Source organism: Rhinatrema bivittatum, chromosome 5 (assembly GCF_901001135.1).
Source record: "Rhinatrema bivittatum chromosome 5, aRhiBiv1.1, whole genome shotgun sequence".
NCBI lineage: Eukaryota > Metazoa > Chordata > Amphibia > Gymnophiona > Rhinatrematidae > Rhinatrema > Rhinatrema bivittatum.
Window position 1 is genome coordinate 109,277,907 of NC_042619.1, and position 20,444 is coordinate 109,298,350.

General features: G+C 42.9%; 1 protein-coding gene across 1 annotated transcript in view; it reads left to right on the top strand.

Annotated features, from left to right (window-relative positions):
• The window catches only part of SERTM1 (serine rich and transmembrane domain containing 1), a 121,894-nt gene extending 102,824 nt beyond the window's left edge, over positions 1–19,070 (top strand). The window contains exon 2 of the mRNA XM_029601718.1: positions 17,086–19,070. Coding sequence (XP_029457578.1) covers positions 17,268–17,600 — 333 coding nt within the window. The 5' untranslated portion in view covers positions 17,086–17,267 and the 3' untranslated portion in view covers positions 17,601–19,070. The remainder of the gene's footprint in view (positions 1–17,085) is intronic.
• The last annotated feature ends 1,374 nt before the right edge of the window (positions 19,071–20,444 follow it).

A 20,444-nucleotide genomic window follows, 5' to 3' on the forward strand; every position in this document is an offset into this window, starting at 1 on the left:
CTGTTTTGTGTCTCTGAGGAATTTTGATAGATTTTAGGGATGTGTGTGCAAAAGAATTTGTTTAGTTCATTTATTTGGCTTAGTGATTTGTTTTGTTTGGTCTGGGGCCAAAAATATTGTTTTTTCATGTCATTCAATCATTCATTTTCCATTAAGGTCAATGGGGGGAAGCAAGGCATTCTATTTTGGTTCTAAAATTGGTGTTTGCTATCCAAGTTTTATTGATATTTGCAGGCAAACATTAGCAGCAATGGAAATAGCAAGACAGCAAGAGTGGCATGAAAAGCCTAATAAAATGTGACAGAACAAAGCAGCCCAAACAAAAGCATCAACACCCAAAGGCACTGTGAGAGTAGGAGCAAAGCAGTACCAACAATGACATTCCAAGTCTCCAAAAAAAGAAGAAAGGGGCCCCAGTGACTTGAACAGCCCAAGATCAGCAAAGCAGCATCAACAGTGGCATAAACACCCCAAGGCACAGATAGAGGGGTCAAAGCAACACTAACAGAGGCATGAACAACCCAAGGCACCATGTTAGGGGCAAAGGTCCACCACCAACAGTGGCATGAAGATCTCAAGGCACTGACAGAGGTGCAAAGGGCACCCACAGCCCAATGCATCAAAAGTCCAACAATGCAGCCACAAAAGTGGCATAAAACATCCAAAGCATAGAGTGAGGGATAAGATAGCAAAGAACAGTGGCATCAAAACTCCGAAGCATAAAGACAGGAGTAAGACAGTAAGCAAAGAGGCATAAACAGCCCAAGGCAAGGGCAAAGGGCACCAACAACAGTGGCATGAACAGCCCAAGATACTAAAAGAGAAGCAAAGCAGCACCAACAGTGGCTTGAATATCTCAAAGTACTGTGAGGGGTCAAAATAATGACAGCAGTGGTAGGAGTTCTCAAATTCACCATGAGAGCGCCAGGAGTGGACTGGGCAGTAACAGTAACAGAACAACACAGCAAGGCACTGAACCAGAAGAGAGGAGGGATGGGAGGAAAAGGGTTTTTTTTGGGGTTGTTGTTTTTTTTTAAGTTTTTGGGGCCAAACACCCTAATATACTCAAGAAATAGGGTTGTTTTGAGTTGAGCACCCACAGGTCTGCAGAAGTACGAGAGATGCAAGCTGTGTACTTTGAGGTGCTGGGAAGAGGAAAACATTGAAACCAGGTGTCCCAATATCTAGGAAGTGCAGAAGGATCTGAACCTGGTGATCTGCAGTCCCAGGAGGGGAGAGATCCAAGCTCCTGGTAGGGTTAATTCTACCTGGATCATGATAGCAACAGCTGCACTGACCCAGGAGACAGCCATTCACAGGCCTCCCAAGATCCCAGTCCATTTCTCGGCTGACTACCTTCTCCATAGCTGTGTTGCTATGCTTCTGACCAATGAGAGTCAATTTTTCCATAAAGTATTGCGGGTTTCCACTTGGCCGATGTATGCTGTAGCTACCTGTTATTGTGCTCAAATTGCCTTACCCTACACTTTTATGTATGAAATCTCATCTGCTGCATCCATGAACATTTGCCTAGTTTCTCTAGATCTCTCTGAAACAATCAGTAAGCCCTGCAGTAGATTTAGTGTGACAGAGTTCTATGCTGACTGCAAAACTGTTATCTTACTCCAAATGGAATTCCGCCTGGAATACTTCCATTAATTACCCCTTCAACTAGTTCCTTAACCATTCAGAAACGATCTCTCAATAAAACCTAGCATCTTTAGCTTGAATATTATCCTTTCATGGGGCAATGTTTCAAAAGTGTTAGAAAAGGATACAAGATAACAGTAAATCAAGAGTCACTTAAAAATAAGAAAATAAAAATAGAGCATAGAATCAATCAGTGATAAGCTACAAATTTCTTTATGAAGAGATTTTTTTGCCAGTTCTGCTTCACTCAATGAAACACTTTTTGAATTCCTAAACTAATGTTACAAAGGGATTCCAGGAGGCCTCTCCAGCACATCAGTAGAATTAAAAAAAAAAAACCCCATAAAAAAATAAAGCACAGTCTATTTGATGGTGACTATAACAAAAATATTTTATGAGATCTTTCCTTTTAATTTGATTTAAGTGCAAAGACACAGTTCATGTATTAAAGCTGATTTTAGAGTTTAAGCAACGACACTGAACAAATATTGCCAGTCGGAGGAAAATATTTATTTATTTATTTAAAATATACAAAATCCATGGCCACCCATGATTAGCTTTTGGCAATTCTTCACCTTAAACATGTCATATTGTACTAAAATACATTTTGACCTTTCTTTGTGTAAACAAAAAACATTTTTGTATAGTTAGAAAACCTTTTTCTTCAAAATTGCTTCAGAATCATAAATCATCCTTTCTGTTCACTTCAATTTTAAACACCAGCTCAACAATCACTGCAAAAAAAGAGTTGGTTGTGTTTAAAAGCTCAGCATCAGCACAGCCCTCGTTAATGTGCTCTGAGATTTGTTTCAAATACATTTTCTCTAATGCTTTAGAAACTGAAATGGCTTATCTTCCATCTTATTCAAGAGAATGTTTAAAGAGGCTGGTATTGTAGCATAGTCCAAGGGCAAACAAATATTTATAAAATTGTCATCTGGTGGACATTGGAGTAGTGATTCTTCATCTCTGTCAGCTCTCCACTCACTTCTCCTCAGGAAGGCAGATATGCTTCCCAGTTCCAATACATATAGTCAAGGTCCCCAGTTCCCAACGGCAGTAGATTCTGCAAAAGGTTTTTGAAAATTCTGCAGCATCTTATTTGACATTCTATGGAAATTTTACAGCATATTTGCATATGTTTACATATAACTGAACATTACATAGGGGCTTATGCACTAAAACGTGTGCTAAAACATGAATTTGCATATACTTACTGAAAAATTTAACTGCTATGCTAAAATGCCACTTGACAGGCTATGCACAAAATATTAGCATATACATGCAAATTTGCATCAGTAACAGTAGCATCTGTAACACCTTCTCTGGTGGAGGGTCCCTAATGCAGGGGCTACAGCAGAGTCCCATGGTGGCTGTCTTTACTCTCCTGGACCTCTATCACACTCATGCACCAAACTTCAGCCTTGGTTGTCAGGGATCTCTGGCAGGGAGGAGGCCTGAGACTCCAGGGCCTAGATGCTGTGGTGGAGTCACCAGGATGCACTGGCTCTCACTGTCTGCCCAATAATAATCCAAAAGACAACACTTGAATCAAGGTTCAGAATCCAAGGTTGGTGTTCAAATCATAAAAATGTTTAGCTTAAAAAATAATATCCAGGCTATGATCCCAAAAATCATAAATAAGATGAGAAAAATAGAAATAAAAAAGAAATAGATTTCTTGTGCATGGAGCCTCTTTTGATGACCCTCCGTCTCTCATCTGTGACCTAGTCCAAAATGCCTTCTCCAATAAGGATAGGAAAGTTCTCCAAGACCAACATACAACAGGGGTGATGGCAAAATTTTCCCCAACTTCAAAAATAGATAGAATCTTCAAACACTTCTCAAAACTCTCAGAAAATACAATCTGCCTTCCACCCCGCTATTAACTAAGTGCAAGATGGAAAAAACAAACAAACCAGGGATCCAGTCCTTCCTTCCAGGGGGTTCTCCTCAGTCAGGAACTGATCCAAAATAGCAAAAACCACTCTCCAATATTCTCAAAAACTCTTAATCTCAAAAAGCCTCTTCAAATGACTAGGCCTTGAAGACCTACTCCTCCCTCACTGACAGATCCCAGATTGATCTCCTTCTTCACCAATAATCGATTCTTCTAACCCTTTTCTCCAACCCTCTAACTCTCTGCACATGTTCCGTGGCAATTTATATTCGTGAGACCCATCCCAAAAAGAGTATGGCCCAAAAACCTGGGAAGGATAGGATATGCAAAAGCACCCCCCCATAAAATAAATCTCAAATTGAGCCATGGGAAGTGCAAGTTCTAATCCCCACTACATATGTACATGGTAGTGGCATGCACATTAAACTAAAAAAGAGTAGCTGCCCTCAGAATCCCCTGTGCTAACTGGCTTGAACTAAAAGAGCAGGTTAGCCTAGGGGATTTCATCCTCTAACCTTCCCCTCCACCATGAAGGTTGACCCTTCACAACCAAGAGCTGCCCCCTCCCACCCTTATGCAATGAGTGCCTACCATTCTGTAGGATCCTGATTATCACTGACATTTCTGCAGCCCACTGAGCACTCATTCTGGAAAGGGGGGGGGGGGAATGGCCTATGGGGGGGTTGCCTTGAGATTGATCCAGGGCAACCCTGAGAAGGTCGGACTGTTTCAAGTATTTCAGGGCTGTTGGTGAGGGATTTCAATATCGTCAGTAGTGTCAGGGCTATCTCAGTGTGGGGTTGGGGGTCTGGGTAGCCTGGGGAGGATCCAGGCTATTTCAGGGGTGGAGCCTTCTTATTGGAGGAAGGGGGGGGTGGAGGGGTCCAGTCTTGGACCCCTCCACCTCCACCTCCAGTCTTGTCAGGGGGAAGGGGGGCTAAAAGAGATGACTTCTCCCCCTAAGCTATCTCCTTCACTTTGGGCAGGGAGGATTTTGAGAGGCATTTGTTAAATTTTTTCAGCCTTAGAGTACAAGCAAGAAATAGCATGTTGAGGACAGCATACCATGCTATGGGTTAGATTTTTTTTAAAAACGAGCGAGTGTCTCATGTGCGCACGGTTCCCAGCGTGCACATGGACGTGGCTATGTTATAACAGGTGCATGTTGGCAATAAAGGAGCGGACTGGGAGGGAACTTCCCTATAACCTTCCCTGGCCTTCCTACCTTTTCCCCTCTCCTCCCTGACCCCTAAACCCTCCCTAACTTTTATAAAGTTTTTTTGTTTTTTTACTTACTTGCTTCCCCAGGACGGCATCTAATGACTCTGTCCCGGCCCACTCCCCCTCCTCCCAGCCCGCCCCTGTCTTCAGGCCCAGCACTTGTGCGCATATCGGGGGTTATACGTGTGGCCGAGCCTTTTCAAAACTGCACGCGGCACGCGCGGGGCGCGGCCCTACACGTAACCCTCGAATTTTATGCCTGCAGGCCTTCTAAAATTTGGGCGTTATATTATTTGTAGCCCCTGTCCCAGTCAGCTCTTGGGCACAGGGGCACATGGGAAGGGTCACGGACCATGCAAGACCCCGTGACGGCCCGGGGTTGCCGCACGGAAAAGGGGCAGAGGGAAGAATCGCTTTTCAAAGCCCATACAGTTTTGTCTCCTTCTGAGGCTCCTCCCACACACCAGTTCGGCAAAAAAAGTCACAAAAGCACCACCCGGGGCCAATCCTTCCTCCTTCCTCCCTCCTCCCAATAAGGCCTGGCCAACCTCTTCCCTAGGTCCCAGCCACTTTTCCTGAGCAGGAACAGTTTCCTCTACTTCTCCCCGAACCTGCCCTGTGGAGGGACGGGCAAACACTAGCACCGCTCTGTGATGAGATGTTTATCCCTTAGAACTCCAGTTACTGGAATTCTTACCATCCTGCCCAGTATATCACATGGGTACGGTACAAGCCCTGCCAATGGGGAATGCTGCCTCTCCATAGCACGCTGACACTACACTGACCTCACAACTATTTGAGACCCCCCTGAGACACACGTAGGGCCACTGTTGCCATTTCTGTAAGGGGAAGAGCTGCTATTTAGGGGCAGAACTGGATACCCCATCGTAGGTGTAAGACTTGCAAAGCCTGCAAGTCCGTTAACCCAGTCCCGAAAGGGAAAGTGCGCGTGTAGTTTTCCTTTAAAAACTAACTACCCAAGAAGATGTACCTGCAGAGATTTGCGCCAGCTTTTTATATGGGCAGTTGTTCGGGCAAAATCAAAGCATGTAGTTTTGAAAATGCAAAACTGCATGGGTTGAGGCCTCTCCTGGCCTAATCCTTCGCCAGAAACTCCACCAGGAGAATGTGGATAAAAGTGCACATGTTGTGGAATAGGCAATTTTCAAATAGCCCTTTTCCCCATCTAAGTAGTCATTTACACAAGCAAATGGCTTTTGAAAATTGCCTTCAATATGTATGTGTGGGGGGAGGGGGGTCGATTTAGTTTGCATGCTAGGACCTTAAAAACACATTTGAGAGGGAGAGAGAGAGAGATCAGTCAGATATGCTATATATGGACCATTGTAAAGGGGCACTTTGATTCGGGGTGAGTTTTCGGGAGGTGGGTTGGGGGGGGGGGGTTGTTACAGATACATTCAGAGGTATTCATTGTAAAATTGACCTCATTAAAGATTTTTTGACCATATAAGTGGTGAAAAGGAGTTGATTTAAACACTCTCTCTCTCCCTCCTTCTGCACCTAACAAGGAGCAGTGGCACATGCAGGCTCTGCCTGTGCTCGCAATTCAGTATTTTAATTTATTAAAATTAGGCCTGCGGTAAAAAGGGACACTACCGCGTCCCTAGCACCTCTTTTTTGACGGAAGTGGCGGCTTCAGCGGGTTTGACAGCCAATGCTCAATTTTGCCGGCATCGGTTCTGGAGCCCACTGATAGCCACGGGTTCGGAAACCGGACTCCGGCAAAATTGAGAGTCCGGTTTTCAACCCGCCAGTCGCGGGCCCATTTAAAAAAAATTTTTTAAATTTTTTACTTTTTTAAACTTTCGGGACCTCTAACTTAATATCGCCATGATATTAAGTCGGAGGGTGCACAGAAAAGCAGTTGTTACTGCTTTTCTGTGCACTTTCCCAGTACCCGGAGAAATTAGCGCCTACCTTTGGGTAGGCGCTAATTTCTGAAAGCAAAATGTGCGGCTTGGCTGCACATTTTGCTTTCTGAATCGCGCGGGAATACCTAATAGGGCCATCAACATGCATTTGCATGTTGCGGGCTCTATTAGGTTTGGGGGGGGTGGACGCGCATTTTGGACGCACTATTACCCCTTACTGAATAAGGGGTAAAGCTAGCGCGTCCAAAACGCACATCCAAATGCCGGCTACCAGTGCGCTCTGTCAGAGCGCACTGTACTGTATCGGCCTGATACATTGATGTAGGCACACCTTTCTCACCTATTTAAAATTCAGGTAACTCCCACTTGGGCCATGTACTTGCATAAATGACTGTTTTTGCACACACAAGGCTTTTAAAATCTACCTTTTAGTGCATAGCAAGCTATTTTTTGTGCATGCTAAAGAGCCTTAGTGGCCAATGCAGAAAGATGAGTTCAGCTGAACACATGGCTTTACCCGCACTTGAACCCATATTTTGTGAACGCAAATGCTGATGTAACAAGAGGTTTTATGTTCACAGAATACGCGTTCAAAAATGTGCTTATTGCTTAGCACCCTCGCATGGAAATCCCATGCAAATGAGGACATTAAGCAGAACTCCCCGATACAGAGAAGTGTGCTGGCCCTAACCCAGGTTTTGTTTACAGCTGGAAACTTTACTCCTGCTCAGAGGTGGAGTAAAGTTTCCAGTGTTGCTGTGCTGGCACTTAAAACCAAGAGAGATGGGTGAAAACAAAAGAAGTTTTCCGTGCTCCGTGGCTGGCCAGATAAATCTTAACTAGCAGATAAGTCCATATTTATCCAGCTAAGTGGAGGCAGCTAACCTCAACCAGATACCGGGATAAGTCCATATTTATTTGGCTAAATCGTGGCGGTTAGCTACTGCCAGTAGGTGGATAAGTAATGCACTAATCTGCCCGTGGTTAGCTGCTGTCACTTTGCTGAATACGTATGGACTAATCTGGCCATGGTTAGCTGCTGCCACTTTAATAAGTATAGACTAATCTGACAGCAGTTAGACACCGCCACTTAGCTGGATGTGTACCCTCTCTCTCCCAGCGATTTAAGTGATGCCTGTTTCAAGAGATGCCCCTCCCCCTTCCTGAGTAAAAATGTGCATTTGACCTGTGCTGAACGCTTATTTTCCAATCAACATGCTTTTTTTAGTATTAGCATTAGCTTACTGAAATTGCATAGTATTAGCTTACTGCATTGAGAGTTTAAAAAATGTTAATCTGTGCAGCAGATTATTGTACACTAACCTTTAGTGCACAGGCCCTTAGGAGGTAATTTTCAGCAGCCTGCATCTGGCTAAAGTCTGCAAATTTTCAAAGTGGATATATGCATCTAAATCCGCTTTGAAAATTTCCATTTGTGCTGTTACACGCGTGGACAATCACACAGGAAAATACACCTCCTCCCAGGCAGGTGTAGCTTACTGCACGTACATTTATGAGAGTCTGGGGAACTTATGTTAAATTGCAAGACTGTATATCCATCCAGTGATATTAGGAGGCTATTTTCACACAGGTCACATAACTGCAACATATGCAGGAACTTTTGCTGCATGTGCTTGCTGCTCATTTTCAAAGAGAGACTACCCAGGGCAGCTCCTCGCTGATATTTATCTATTGTAAAGCAGGGCCAGAAATCAACTCTCTGCCCCCTACCGAGTGCCAGGTCTCCATGGCAACCAGAAATTTAAGGGTGGTGCCTATGATGTTGGCAAACCAATGGGAGTCAACTTTAGTGGCCTGCACAGCCAGCAGAGGAGGCGGCAACATTGGCGGCCCATTCAGGCCAATGGGAGGAGTCGGCAATGTTAGCAGGCCCACACAGGCCATAGAAGAGAGGATGGGATTAGTGGTTGGGGCAGGCCAATAGGGAAAGGAGGAGGAAGCTGAGGCTTCAACACTTGAAGAAGAGATGCCTTCAGCTGCCCATGCCTCAGAAAAGAGATGTTTATTATTGAGGTGGGGGCATGTGGGGAGGAGTCAAGAAGTTGAGTATAATAAAGAAAATAATTCAGAGAGAGGAGGTTGCGAGTGATTTCTCTAGAGAGAGATGGAGGAGGTTTGAGAGAATGCTCCAGTAGGGGGCATGACTGAGCAACTGAGAGAGAGATTTCTGGAGGAAGGTTGAGAGAGGTTTCTCTGAAGGGAGGTGGGAGGTTTAAGAGAAGGATTATTCTGGAGGTAGCAGTGATTTTAGAGTCATTGCTCCAGAGGGTGGGGAGGAAGTTTAAGAGCGATTACTCCGGGAAGGTGTGGGGGAAGTTTCTGATTGAGATTGCTCCAGAGAGGGGAGAGGTTTGAGAAAGAGATACCTGGGGGGGGGGGGGGGGGGGGGGAGGAGAAAACCTGCTGAGAAATGGGGAAGAGGGGGGTTGAGAGAAATCTCTGGTGGGTGGGTGGGAAGGCAGGAGGGGTCAGGATAGTGGAATTGAGATAGAGGGAGACTGCTGGAGCTGGAGGGCTTTGAGAGAGGAGACTGAGAGCACAGGGATGTGTGTGTGTTTGTGGGGGGAGGGATGTTGAGAAAGGGAGATTGGTGGAGACCAGGGCTTCACTGACAGGTGAAGCAAAGAGGCAGTCACCTCAGATGCAGCCATCAGGCTGAGGTATAACCCCCAGCACCAGGCACAGTGTGCTAAAAGAGCTGTAGCAGACCTCCGCGTGGGACACCCCTCCCCCCATCAGCTCTTCAGCTTTCGTGGGACAAGGGGTGGGAGTGAGTTCTCAGCTGCTGGCTCCTAAGTTTTTCAGTGGGCTCCTAGATGCACAGAAAATCTGTCCAGGCCTGGTGTGAAGAATGTACACTAAAAGCAACAGCATACTTTTACACTTGCTGTTTTTGCAGGCGGCCAAGATGGGGTAGAATAGCACATGGACATTTGAAAATGTAGTGTACAGGTCTTATTTTATTCCCGTGGTCCACAGGAACGCCTCTCTTTAAGCCGGCCAAAAAGTATGCATGCCATGGAACCCGGCCCATACCTTTAACTGAGCAGTTTCAGACAGACCAAGGAAGTTACGCAGGAAAATCACTACTTACCTGTATTCTTGACTACAAAATCTTCCTTCATAATCTGTCTTTTGGGATTCGGTTTTGTCAGATCATTTTCAACTCCCCTTTTCCCCCACCAAGCTTCAGAGTGCTGGCTCTTATATAGACCCTAAGAGGAGATACAGTGCTGGTGGGGCTGGGGTGCTAAAAAGATGCTATTTTCTCCTCAGAAGTTTGTTCAGTCCATGAATGACTTATGGAATATACTATCTAGTTTTAAATTCATATTTGGCAACTATATTATAATGTTAAACGCCTCCCGATCTCCCCGACACGCCGGGGGAGAAATCTTTCGAAGATAAAATTTCACAAGCGTTGGTGGCTGCGCTAGACAGGCGCTTGCATTAAATATCTAAACAAATACCAGAGGTGAGGTCCTCTTTAACTGATTTTGATGCGCGTGTTGAACGGGTGGAAGGACGTGTAGCCCTAATTGAAGACGACGTGGGGGCCTTGGAACATAGTATTGTTCAACTTGAGAAAGAGACACAGACCAGAGATGCAAAAATAGATGACTTAGAGAACCGCTCTAGGAGAAATAACCTAAGATTCCTAGGCATCCCGGAATCTGTGTCTGAAGCTTACCTTCCCTGCGCTCTAGAATCCTGGCTGACCTCTGCAGTTCTTACTCTGCCTTCTTCATCAGTAGGCCGGATCGTATGGGCACATCGGATTGGCATAAAGGGAGCAGATGACACCAGCAGCAAGCCGTGAATTGTAATCGCCAGATTCCTAAATTATGTACACAGAGTATTAATTCTTCAGCAATATCACAAGGTGAGAGACTTTCAATATAAGAACAAAAAGATCCTGATTTTTCAAGCCTTTTCAGCCCATGTGTCTAACCTGTGGAGAGACCTGTGTACATCTTCCTGTACAGCTCTGCTGGCTAAAAAAATTTGATTCTCTTTATTATATCCAGCTAAGCTGAAGGTCTGGCACCAAGGGAGTACACATGTATTTGAGAACCCTGGATCGGCTGCTGACTTTCTGAAATTGCTGCCTACAGAAGATAAGGCCGCACTAGTTCCTCGTAAATTATTTTTCTTCCAGGATTGGCATACGAAATGTGATATGTGCTCTATCCTACATCATTAGAACCCTTAAATAATTTGTTGTTGGGGTATGGTGCTGGAGGGAGGTTTTTCTGCTTTTTATCTTTTTCTCTTTTCTTCCCATTTCTATAATGTTCAAGCTTAACTTTCGAATGTTCTCTGCGGATACTTACAAATTGTAAAAGTCAGAATGTAGTTTGGTCCAGTGGTTTGGGGTGGCGGTCAGCACATCCAACATCAGATGGCTCCGTGTCCCCTTGGCTGGGAAGGTACAATACTTCAATTAAGTTTTGGGAGGTTTTTGGGAGCTAGAGCTTTAAAAGTGGGTATTGTACACACTCTCCTCTAGCTTTTAAGGGTGAGGGCTGGGAAAACTTTGGAGCTAAGGGAGATGGGTTCATTATTATGGGGCAGGTGGTTTAGTAATTTAGAAAACTTAATTTACATTTTGGGGGGAAATCTCAGGTATCGGGTGCAAAGATGGAGGTGGCGAAATGCACTCAGGTTGTGATTTTTGTAGGGGACTTTTCGTGTGCGATAAGCATTTGAAAATGACCCCCTTTGATTGTAAGCCCTCTGGGGATAGGGAAATACCTACAGTACCTGAATGTAATCCACTTTGAAGTGTTGAAACAAAGAGTAAAAAGTGGAATATAAATATAAAATAAAATAAGAGCAATATTTGTGTATACATATTTTTGAGACACCGGAATGGCTCTTGAAGTCACAACTTGGAATGTTGCTGGATTGGGGACCCTGGTGAAGACCCAGCTTAACAAGCTCAAATCCTAAGTGTTTTTTCTCCAGGAAACTCATTTGACCTCTGTTGAATCTCTTAAATTGAAGAAAAGATGGGTATCTCACGTATATGCTGCTCCAGGGTCTTCTAAAAGCTGTGGGGTAGCTATCCTTATCCACAAGGCAGTACCATTTCAACTGTTTAAATCTGTGGTAGACCCTCGGGGAAGGTATTTTATTTTATTAAGCAATTTAATGGGTTTAGAGATAATCTTGGTCTCAGCATATGCCCCTAACACTTATGACCATTCCTTTTTCTCAGGTTTACTTTCCCAAATAGCCCAATTTGGGGACTATCCAATTATTTTGGGGGGAGACTTGAACTGTATTATAGACCCTGAATTAGTTCGATATCCACCATGGAAGGATTACCCTTTAAGTGAAACTAAGGGTACTTGTTTTCTATGTAATAATCACCGCATGCTGGATTTGTGGAGACTCTTGCATCCAGGGGAGCATGACATTACCTATCTAGCTCATGCCCACTCTACTAGGTCTCAAATTGACTACTTACTAGTCTTGGAGTCTCTACTTAACTGGTTCACTAGGGTAACTATAGGGGATTTACTTATATCTGACCACTGTCCAGTGACAGGGCAGAAAATTTGAGGGAACCACAGGGTAAGAGTCAATGGAGGATGCCCGCTAATTTGGCTTTAGATCCTGACTTTCCTGGTTATTTTCAATGAAAGTGGCTTGAATTATTTAAATTTAATGGTCAACACCTTAATCAACCTATGCTTTTTTGGGGAAACAGCTAAGGCCATACTCCGAGGAGATATAATCAGTTATGTTAGCCATAAGCGGAAAATGATCCAAGCAGAGATTTTACACCTAGAAACACGATTGAGGACCAGAAACGCAACTTAGTCCAAAGTTCCTCAGATGGGGACCTGGCTGCTTTTAAAGTAATGCAACAGGCGCTTAACAGCTTACTCCATGAGCAGGCAACGGGCTCCATATGTCATATGAAATACCAATTGTATTGGGAACAAATCTGGGTGCCTGATGGCAAAGTTGTTAAAAAGTCAAGAACCCCTAAATTTATTTCAGCTTTTAAAGAATGCAAGGCCTCCTTAGGACATCCTCATCAGAAATCGCACAAGTGTTTTCAAATTTCTATCAAGATTTATACTCAGCTGATCCGTCAGACCAAGAGGCTATAGGTAGCTTTTTAAACCAAATTTCATGCCCTACTTTGTCAGCTGAGCAATTACAGACTTTGAATCAATAACTGTGGGAGAAATCTCCAAGGCTATAAAATCTCTGCCTGCACTCAAAGCTCCAGGCCCAGATGGTCTTGATTTCTTTTTTTTTTTTATAAATCTCTGAAATTAGAGATTTCGGATAAGTTATGTGCTGTATATGAGGATATATCTGCACAGGAGAACGTGCTGGCCACAATGAGAGCAGCCACAATAGTGGTTTTACCCAAACCGGGTAGGGATAGTCAACTCCCTTCATCATATAGGCCTATCTCTCTTCTCAATTTGAATATCAAGATTTATGCCAGGGTATTAGTGAATCACCTGAAGTATATTATGCCCTTGCTCATTTCGCCTGACCAGGTGGGATTCATATTCTGGAGACGGTCTATAGTCAATATTCATAAGGTACAGGCAGCCTTGGAGAGGTAGTAGTTTGAATTCTGTTACTGAACCACTCCTGGTCAGTTGTGATGCGGAAAAGGCCTTTGATCACATGGCATGGCCTTTTCTAAGAAGATTCTTAAAATTTGGATTTGCTGGGAAGATTTACCAAATCATCCAGGTATTGAACACTAATCCCACAGCCCAGATCTTAGTTAATGGTTTCCCTCAGAAGAATTCTCCCTTCAAAGAAGGTACTCACCAGAGCTGCCCCTTGTCACCGTTACTATTCATACTAACGGTGGAACCCTTAGTCACCATGCTACAACACTCCCCAAAAGTCACTGACATTGCAGTGGGATCCTGTCAATACAAAACTCTTTTATTTGCAGATGATATCTTGCTGCTCCTCTGCAATGCCAAGACGGCACTCCCAATGGTGCTACAATTTTTTTTGCAATTTCAAGTGGTCTCAGGATTTAAATTAAACATTGAGAAGACTGAAGCCATAGACGTCTCTGGGCTCTTATGACAAGACTTGCTGGATTTACCCGTAAAATGGGCGGGAGATTCCATAAAATACATTGGCATTCATATTCATAAACATCCCAGCAATTGGTACCACATTAATATCCCTCCACTAATGGAAACAATGTGCCAAAAGCTACTGAGTTGGCAGGGCCTTCCCCTTTCTTTATTGGGATGTATTGCAGCTATTAAAATGGTCCTGGCCTCGAAACTCATTTATCTTTTATTGATGCTTCCTGTTGTCTAACATCCAAGGGACCAGTATCTATTACAGAAAGCTTTGGGGACATTTATTTAGAGGGGGAAAAAAGGCACAGCTTTCTCATCTCACACTAACAGCTTCAAGGGCTCACATGGGCTTAATCTTCCTGATTTTAGGGTATATTCCTGGGTGGCCAACCTCCGTTTCTTGGGAGATTGGTTAAATAATACATCTGAATATACTGACAGCACTTTGATATCTGCCATTTGTGGTACTTTAAACCCTAAGTTTGTTCTTCATGCTTCCCTTTGTAAGCTACATGAGGCAGGGATACGGTCTGGGTTGGTGAAGACAATGTGGACGACCTGGGGTAAGAAACACAAGCTTTTGAAGCTGTCATCACTTCTTTCCCCAGACTTTCCTGCCCAGGAGAACCCCCGCTTTCCATCACACATATTGCCTATTCGTCACAATTTGTCTCTATCCCCGATTTACTTCTTAAGGATTTTTTGGACCCCATCTCAGAACAGTTTTACTCTTTTGAAAAATTTCAAGAGAAATTAGGTTTTCAATCCACTCAATTCTTGTTATATGCCCAGTTGAGAACCTTCTTCTCATGACATATGAAGGAGGTAACGGGATCTGCAATGAACCCCTCTTATAATTTTTTTGATACGGTTATTTGTGACTAAACAAAGCTCTCTATTGAATCTATATATTTTTTATCAGTAAACTAAATCTCACACCATTTTCTCTACCCTCTTTAGGAAATGGCAACCGGCCTTTCCAGAGGAGCTAGATGAGGTTATGCTTCGAGATTGTTTTCTTTCCATTAATAAAATAACTATAAATGTGACCCTCAGGGAAATGCAAATTAAGATTTTTCATAGAGCAATCTAATCCCCAACCCGCACCTAATTGCCTCTGGTGTGTGCATAAAATGTGGCTGCTCTCATGCTACTCTCATTCATTGTTTGTGGTCGTGCGAGCCAGTACAAAACTTCTGGGAGTCTGTGCGAAAACAGGTTTCTGCTCTTATTGGGCGGGACGTTTGTTGGTCTGGATCTTTTTGCATTTTAAATAATGATAGTGGAGCAGAATCCCTTAATGTTGACAATATTATTTTTATTTCCAAGTGATGTTTAGTTGCCAAAAAATGCCTCTTTCATCATTGGCTTAAGGCTACACCCCCAACAGAAGGGATGTGGAGATCTTTAATGTTGGAAGTTTCAAATGGAATATGGCTCACAATTTTCTCATCTCTCATGCAACGAAGAAGTTGCTGTTCAAAGAAATCTGGGGCCCATTTTACAACTCTTTACCAAATACAGTTCAGAAGCTCTCCCCGTTGGACATTTTAGTTATGAATATTATAACACGAACTTTTGGTAGTTTTTAACCACTTGCGATTATATTTGTAAGTTCCTACTTCTCGCTCCAGCTCGGGGGGGGGGGGGGGGGAATTTATTAGAAAATTGTATAGGATTGCTGCCTTGTTACTTGTACTTATATTTTCATTGTATGTCCAGGCTGTGTTCCAGTATTCCTAATAAAAACAGTTTGGAAAAAAACAACATGTTTATTGTGTAATGACTGGGTGGGAGGTCTGGGTGAATGAGAGAGAGTTCAGGCTGAAGAACTAGGAGGGTCTTGATGACCTGGAGAAGAACTACCGGTAATTGGTAAACTGGTGGACTAATCAGTAATGGGTAAACTGGTGGACTAATTGGTAAAACTGGTAATTTCCTTAATGTGCGCAGGTTTTAAAATACACTGACTTATGCGCATATATCCTGATATGAGTGAGTAAATTCTGCTTTATTTTCATGCATAAAATATATGCACGTACATTTTTAAAATAGGTAAGAAAGGTTCATGCATTCAATGCATTGCTATGCATTGCATGTATTCATACATTAGCCTACATATGCGTGTTTATTGAAGAATATAGATATGCATATTTTATAAAATACTAGCATATAGGGATGTGAATCGTTTTTTGACGATTTAAAATATCGTCCAATATATTTTAAATCATCAAAAATCGTTAGAAGCGCGATACAATAGGAATTCCCCTGATTTATCGTCAAAAATCGTAAATCGGGGGAAGGGGGAGGGGAAGGGGGAGGGCGGAAAAACCGGCACACTAAAACAACCCTAAAACCCACCCCGACCCTTTAAAATAAATCCCCCACCCTCCCGAACCCCCCCAAAATGCCTTAAATTGCCTGGGGTCCAGAGCGGGGGTCCCGGTGTGATCTTTTACTCCCGGGCCTGCGGTGCGTTGTAGAAATGGCGCCGGCGCTACCTTTGCCCTGTCATATGACAGCAGGGCAAAGGTAGCGCCGGCGCCATTTTGTTTTTTTGTCCCCCGACGTCAGGAGCCGTATGGCCGGCGCCATTTTGCCGTACGTCAAAACGATTCGAGTTTAGGAGGTCGTTCCCGGACCCCCGCTGGACTTTTGGCAAGTCTTGTGGGGGTCAGGAGGCCCTCCCAAGCTGGCCAAAAGTCCCTAGGGGTCCAGCAGGGGTCTGGGAGCGATCTCCTATGCTCCTGACATCGGGGGACAAAAAAACAAAATGGCGCCGGCGCTACCTTTGCCCTGCTGTCATATGACAGGGCAAAGGTAGCGCCGGCGCCATTTCTACAACGCACCGGAGGCCCGAGAGTAAAAGATCACACCGGGACCCTCCCTCTGGACCCCAGGTAATTTAAGGCATTTTGGGGGGGTTCGGGAGGGTGGGGTATTTATTTTAAAGGGTCGGGGTGGGTTTTAGGGATGTTTTAGTGTGCCAGTTTTTGATTTACACGATTTACACGATATTTAAAAAACCCAAACTGCGACAATCCGATTCCCTCCCCCCCCTGCCGAAATCGATCGTTAAGACGATCGATCACACGATTCACATCTCTACTAGCATAGATCTGCTCATGGCCATATAAGTATGCAAATGCCACCACATGCAGTTGTTTGAAAGCTATCCTTATATTGTTTTAAAACTATATATCTATGTGACCTATGAATATCAATTTGGACCCAGGTAACATCTTACCAAGGAGAAAAATCCTGTAATTCTTTTTCTTGAAGTATGCTTACTATTTGCTTTGTTTTTGTACTGCAGTGTTCAAGGAAACTTTATTTTCAACTGTTTGGAATATCCAAGAAGACTTGCTATTGGGCTAGCCATCGATACTCAAGAAGTCATTGGCACAGAGGAAAGAGCAGGAGTATCTCTTGAACATCTAAAGTTTTGATTTTTGCTACTAAAAGGTATATTTTTTTCACTTTATAACACATGCAAAAATGTCAGAACCTGACTCTTCATCTGCAGTAGCAGGCAGCATGGGAAATGGGACATTTCTGGAATTATTTCCAACATCTCTGTCAACATCAGTGGATTCCTCCTCTTCCTCCTCGGGCCGCTTATCCAATGTCTATGTCTATGTGTCCATATTTTTGAGTCTCTTGGCTTTTCTCCTTTTGCTATTAATCATTGCTCTTCAGAGGCTGAAAAATATCATCTCATCTAGTTCCTCCTACCCAGAGTATTCTAGTGATGCGGGAAGCTCCTTCACTAATTTAGAAGTGTGCAGCATCTCTTCCCAAAGGTCAACTTTCTCCAACCTTTCCTCATGAAAAGAAATGAAAGAGAATACATTGGCAACAGAGAACTGTTTCATCGAGGTGTTTGGAAGCATTGCATGGAACTTTTGCATTTGATTGCTATTAATGATGGAAGAGGTCATGTGTTATTTCCCTTTGATTTCTGTTATTTCAGCCTCAGTTCCCTCTTTGCTGTTGATGCATTTCATCTCCCAGCATGGAGCTTAGCTCCTCTTGTCTTTTCCAGTTAGCATTCACACTCTTACTTCCTGCCAGAGCATAATTCTTTGTGGATGTGCCTTGCCGGCTTCCAAATTTGTCCCACCTGGAATCCTCCATGTGTAACATGAAATATTGCAAAGAACTGCTTTTTGGATTAATGGTTATTGGATTCGATTTTTTTTTTCAGATATGAGACAATTATATTGCTTTATTAGTAGAACTGTGAAAGAATTCAAAATCTGGGGGCATTCAAGGTCATTATTTGAGCATTAAAAATTGTGTACTCATTGGTAATCTAACAAAGAAAGCATTCAGATGTTTGCTTAATTTTGTTAATTAAGGTACCAAGTAATGGGATAAATGCTTGCATTGAGTAATTTGGAATCCAGTTTGTAAGTTTTTGCTTTTCACTGTGTGTTTTTACTGCACTGCTGTATTAATTTACACTAAACTCATTTTTTTGCCATGGAAGAAATATGAAGAAATTTAACATCTCAGAAAAGGGAAATTTTGCCTCTAACTCATTTTGAAACATGACACTAATAAAACGGATGCATGCTGCAGGGAATATAAGCATTTAAATCATGTATATCTCGCTTTCTTGTGTGAGAAGTGTAAATTTTAATGATGAAACGTGAAGGATTCTTTCAGAGAAGGACTTTCGCACTGTAGAGTACTTTCAGATGTATCTACTTAAACATATACAGAACCCATTCACCCTTGCACATGCTTTCAAAGTTGTTCCTGTCATTAATTATCAAAGTTAATTGTGTTTCAAGCCAACATCTTCTCCCATTCAACACTTCTGGTAGGGCCTAATTCTGTAGAGAGGACACAGTACTGGATTTGAGACAGCACTATCATTTCTTTGGCACAGACATTTGATGTTTTACAGATAAGATTGTGACCTCACTACAGGGCCAGGCAGTAGGGGAAGAGGGGTCATGTGAGAGACAGCTGTGATTCAAATGCAAAATGTTTTCACAGAACACAGCAACCACAGCACAAAAAAAAAAAGTATAGCTACTCAAATTGCCTTTTGCTTAAATGTTGTCTGCTCCAGCTTTGTCTAAGTGTGAAAGTAATTTTTTAGTACAATCATTGTATTTTTACATAGCGCTGATGGTATATGCAGCACTGTACAAAGTAAGCACAAATGGATCAAAATGGGTACAATAAATCATTAGCACAAGTCATACAGCTGCAACGTGTCAAAGAGTTCTTTATAAAAAGCACGTACAAAACATTCATTACTGTTTTCAAACTTTTAGGGGATTTTCATAAGGCCTGCATAGCTGCAAAGTCTTTGCAGTTCATTTTTAAAGGAGAGCTAGGTGGATAGCTAGGTCCATTTGAAAACTGCCTCCAAAGGTTTCTGGTATTTTGTACCTGCGGACTTTGCACCTTTATTTGGAGTGGGCAGCAAGATGCTGGAAAAATAAAAGTGTGCGTAGATGTGACGACAAAATCTACATGCATTGTTTTCCTCCCCTGACCTAAACGTGCCCCAGGAATGCCTCCAGGCCATTAGGCTTAAAGTAACACAGACTGTGGAGGACGAGGAGAGCAATTTTCCCCATGTAAATCACCATTTCACCAGGTCGATGACTTTGAAATTTACCCTCTCAAAATATGTTGCCTTTTACACCTTTAAACGTGATCTGCTTCTGTGTAGGAAGCCATAATTTGTTTAGCGCATCCTTTGCTTCTTTCTGCTTTCCTACATAAGCCCTAAACTCAGAAGGCTTGCGTATCACATGGGGGGGGGGGGGGGGGGGGGCGCTTATTGTACTGGCTCTGCACTCAAATATGCAAATTAACTCAGTTCTTAGAAGCAATGAATGCAAATATTCTCATGCAAAATCACTGGGGAAAACCTGAAAGGTAGACCTATTTGGGAGAGATGTGGCTCTGAGACTGGGTTATGGCCTCTCCTTGTTTCTCTTTCCTTTTCAGATGAAGCGAGTAAATGTGAATTCCAATTTAAAAAGAGAATGGAAACATTTTGAAATTCCCCTCCAAACCTACAACAATATAGTACTTATCAGAACAATAGTAGTTTGTTTAATAAAGGTATTTCCTAATGTAAAGATAAAGCTTTTCTTAGAATGTTGATTTAATTTATCCACCAATTAAATAATTTGTAAATTAAATATGTCTCCCAAGTTTATACAAAATGTAAAATAATGTATCTGGATTTTTTTTTTAAATTCAAGAAACTATGTAAAATGTGTAACATGTTTCACATATAGGCCGATGCGATACCATGCTCTGCAGCTAGCACACGGCTCAACACACAAAATGTGTGTTAACCCCTAATGCAAAATGGGGATTAGCGCATCCAAAACCTGCGTCCAATTGAGCGCATAGCTAATAGCGCTCATCCCAGGTAAGGTACACGTAGATGAGACTATTGGTTAATCCCCTGGGGCTGGCATAAAGGTCTGCTGCACTCAAAGGCTTATTGTAAAATCCAAAATTCCTGCTTTCTGTGATCCCTCATCGCAATACTAAGTCCCTCATCGCAATACTAAGTCGGAGGGATCTCAGAAAGTGGAATCATGTACAAAAAAATTTTGCTAAACAAAAATATTTCACAAAAAAAAAATTTCTGGGCACCCAGTATACACCCACAATATACATGGTTTCAGGCTC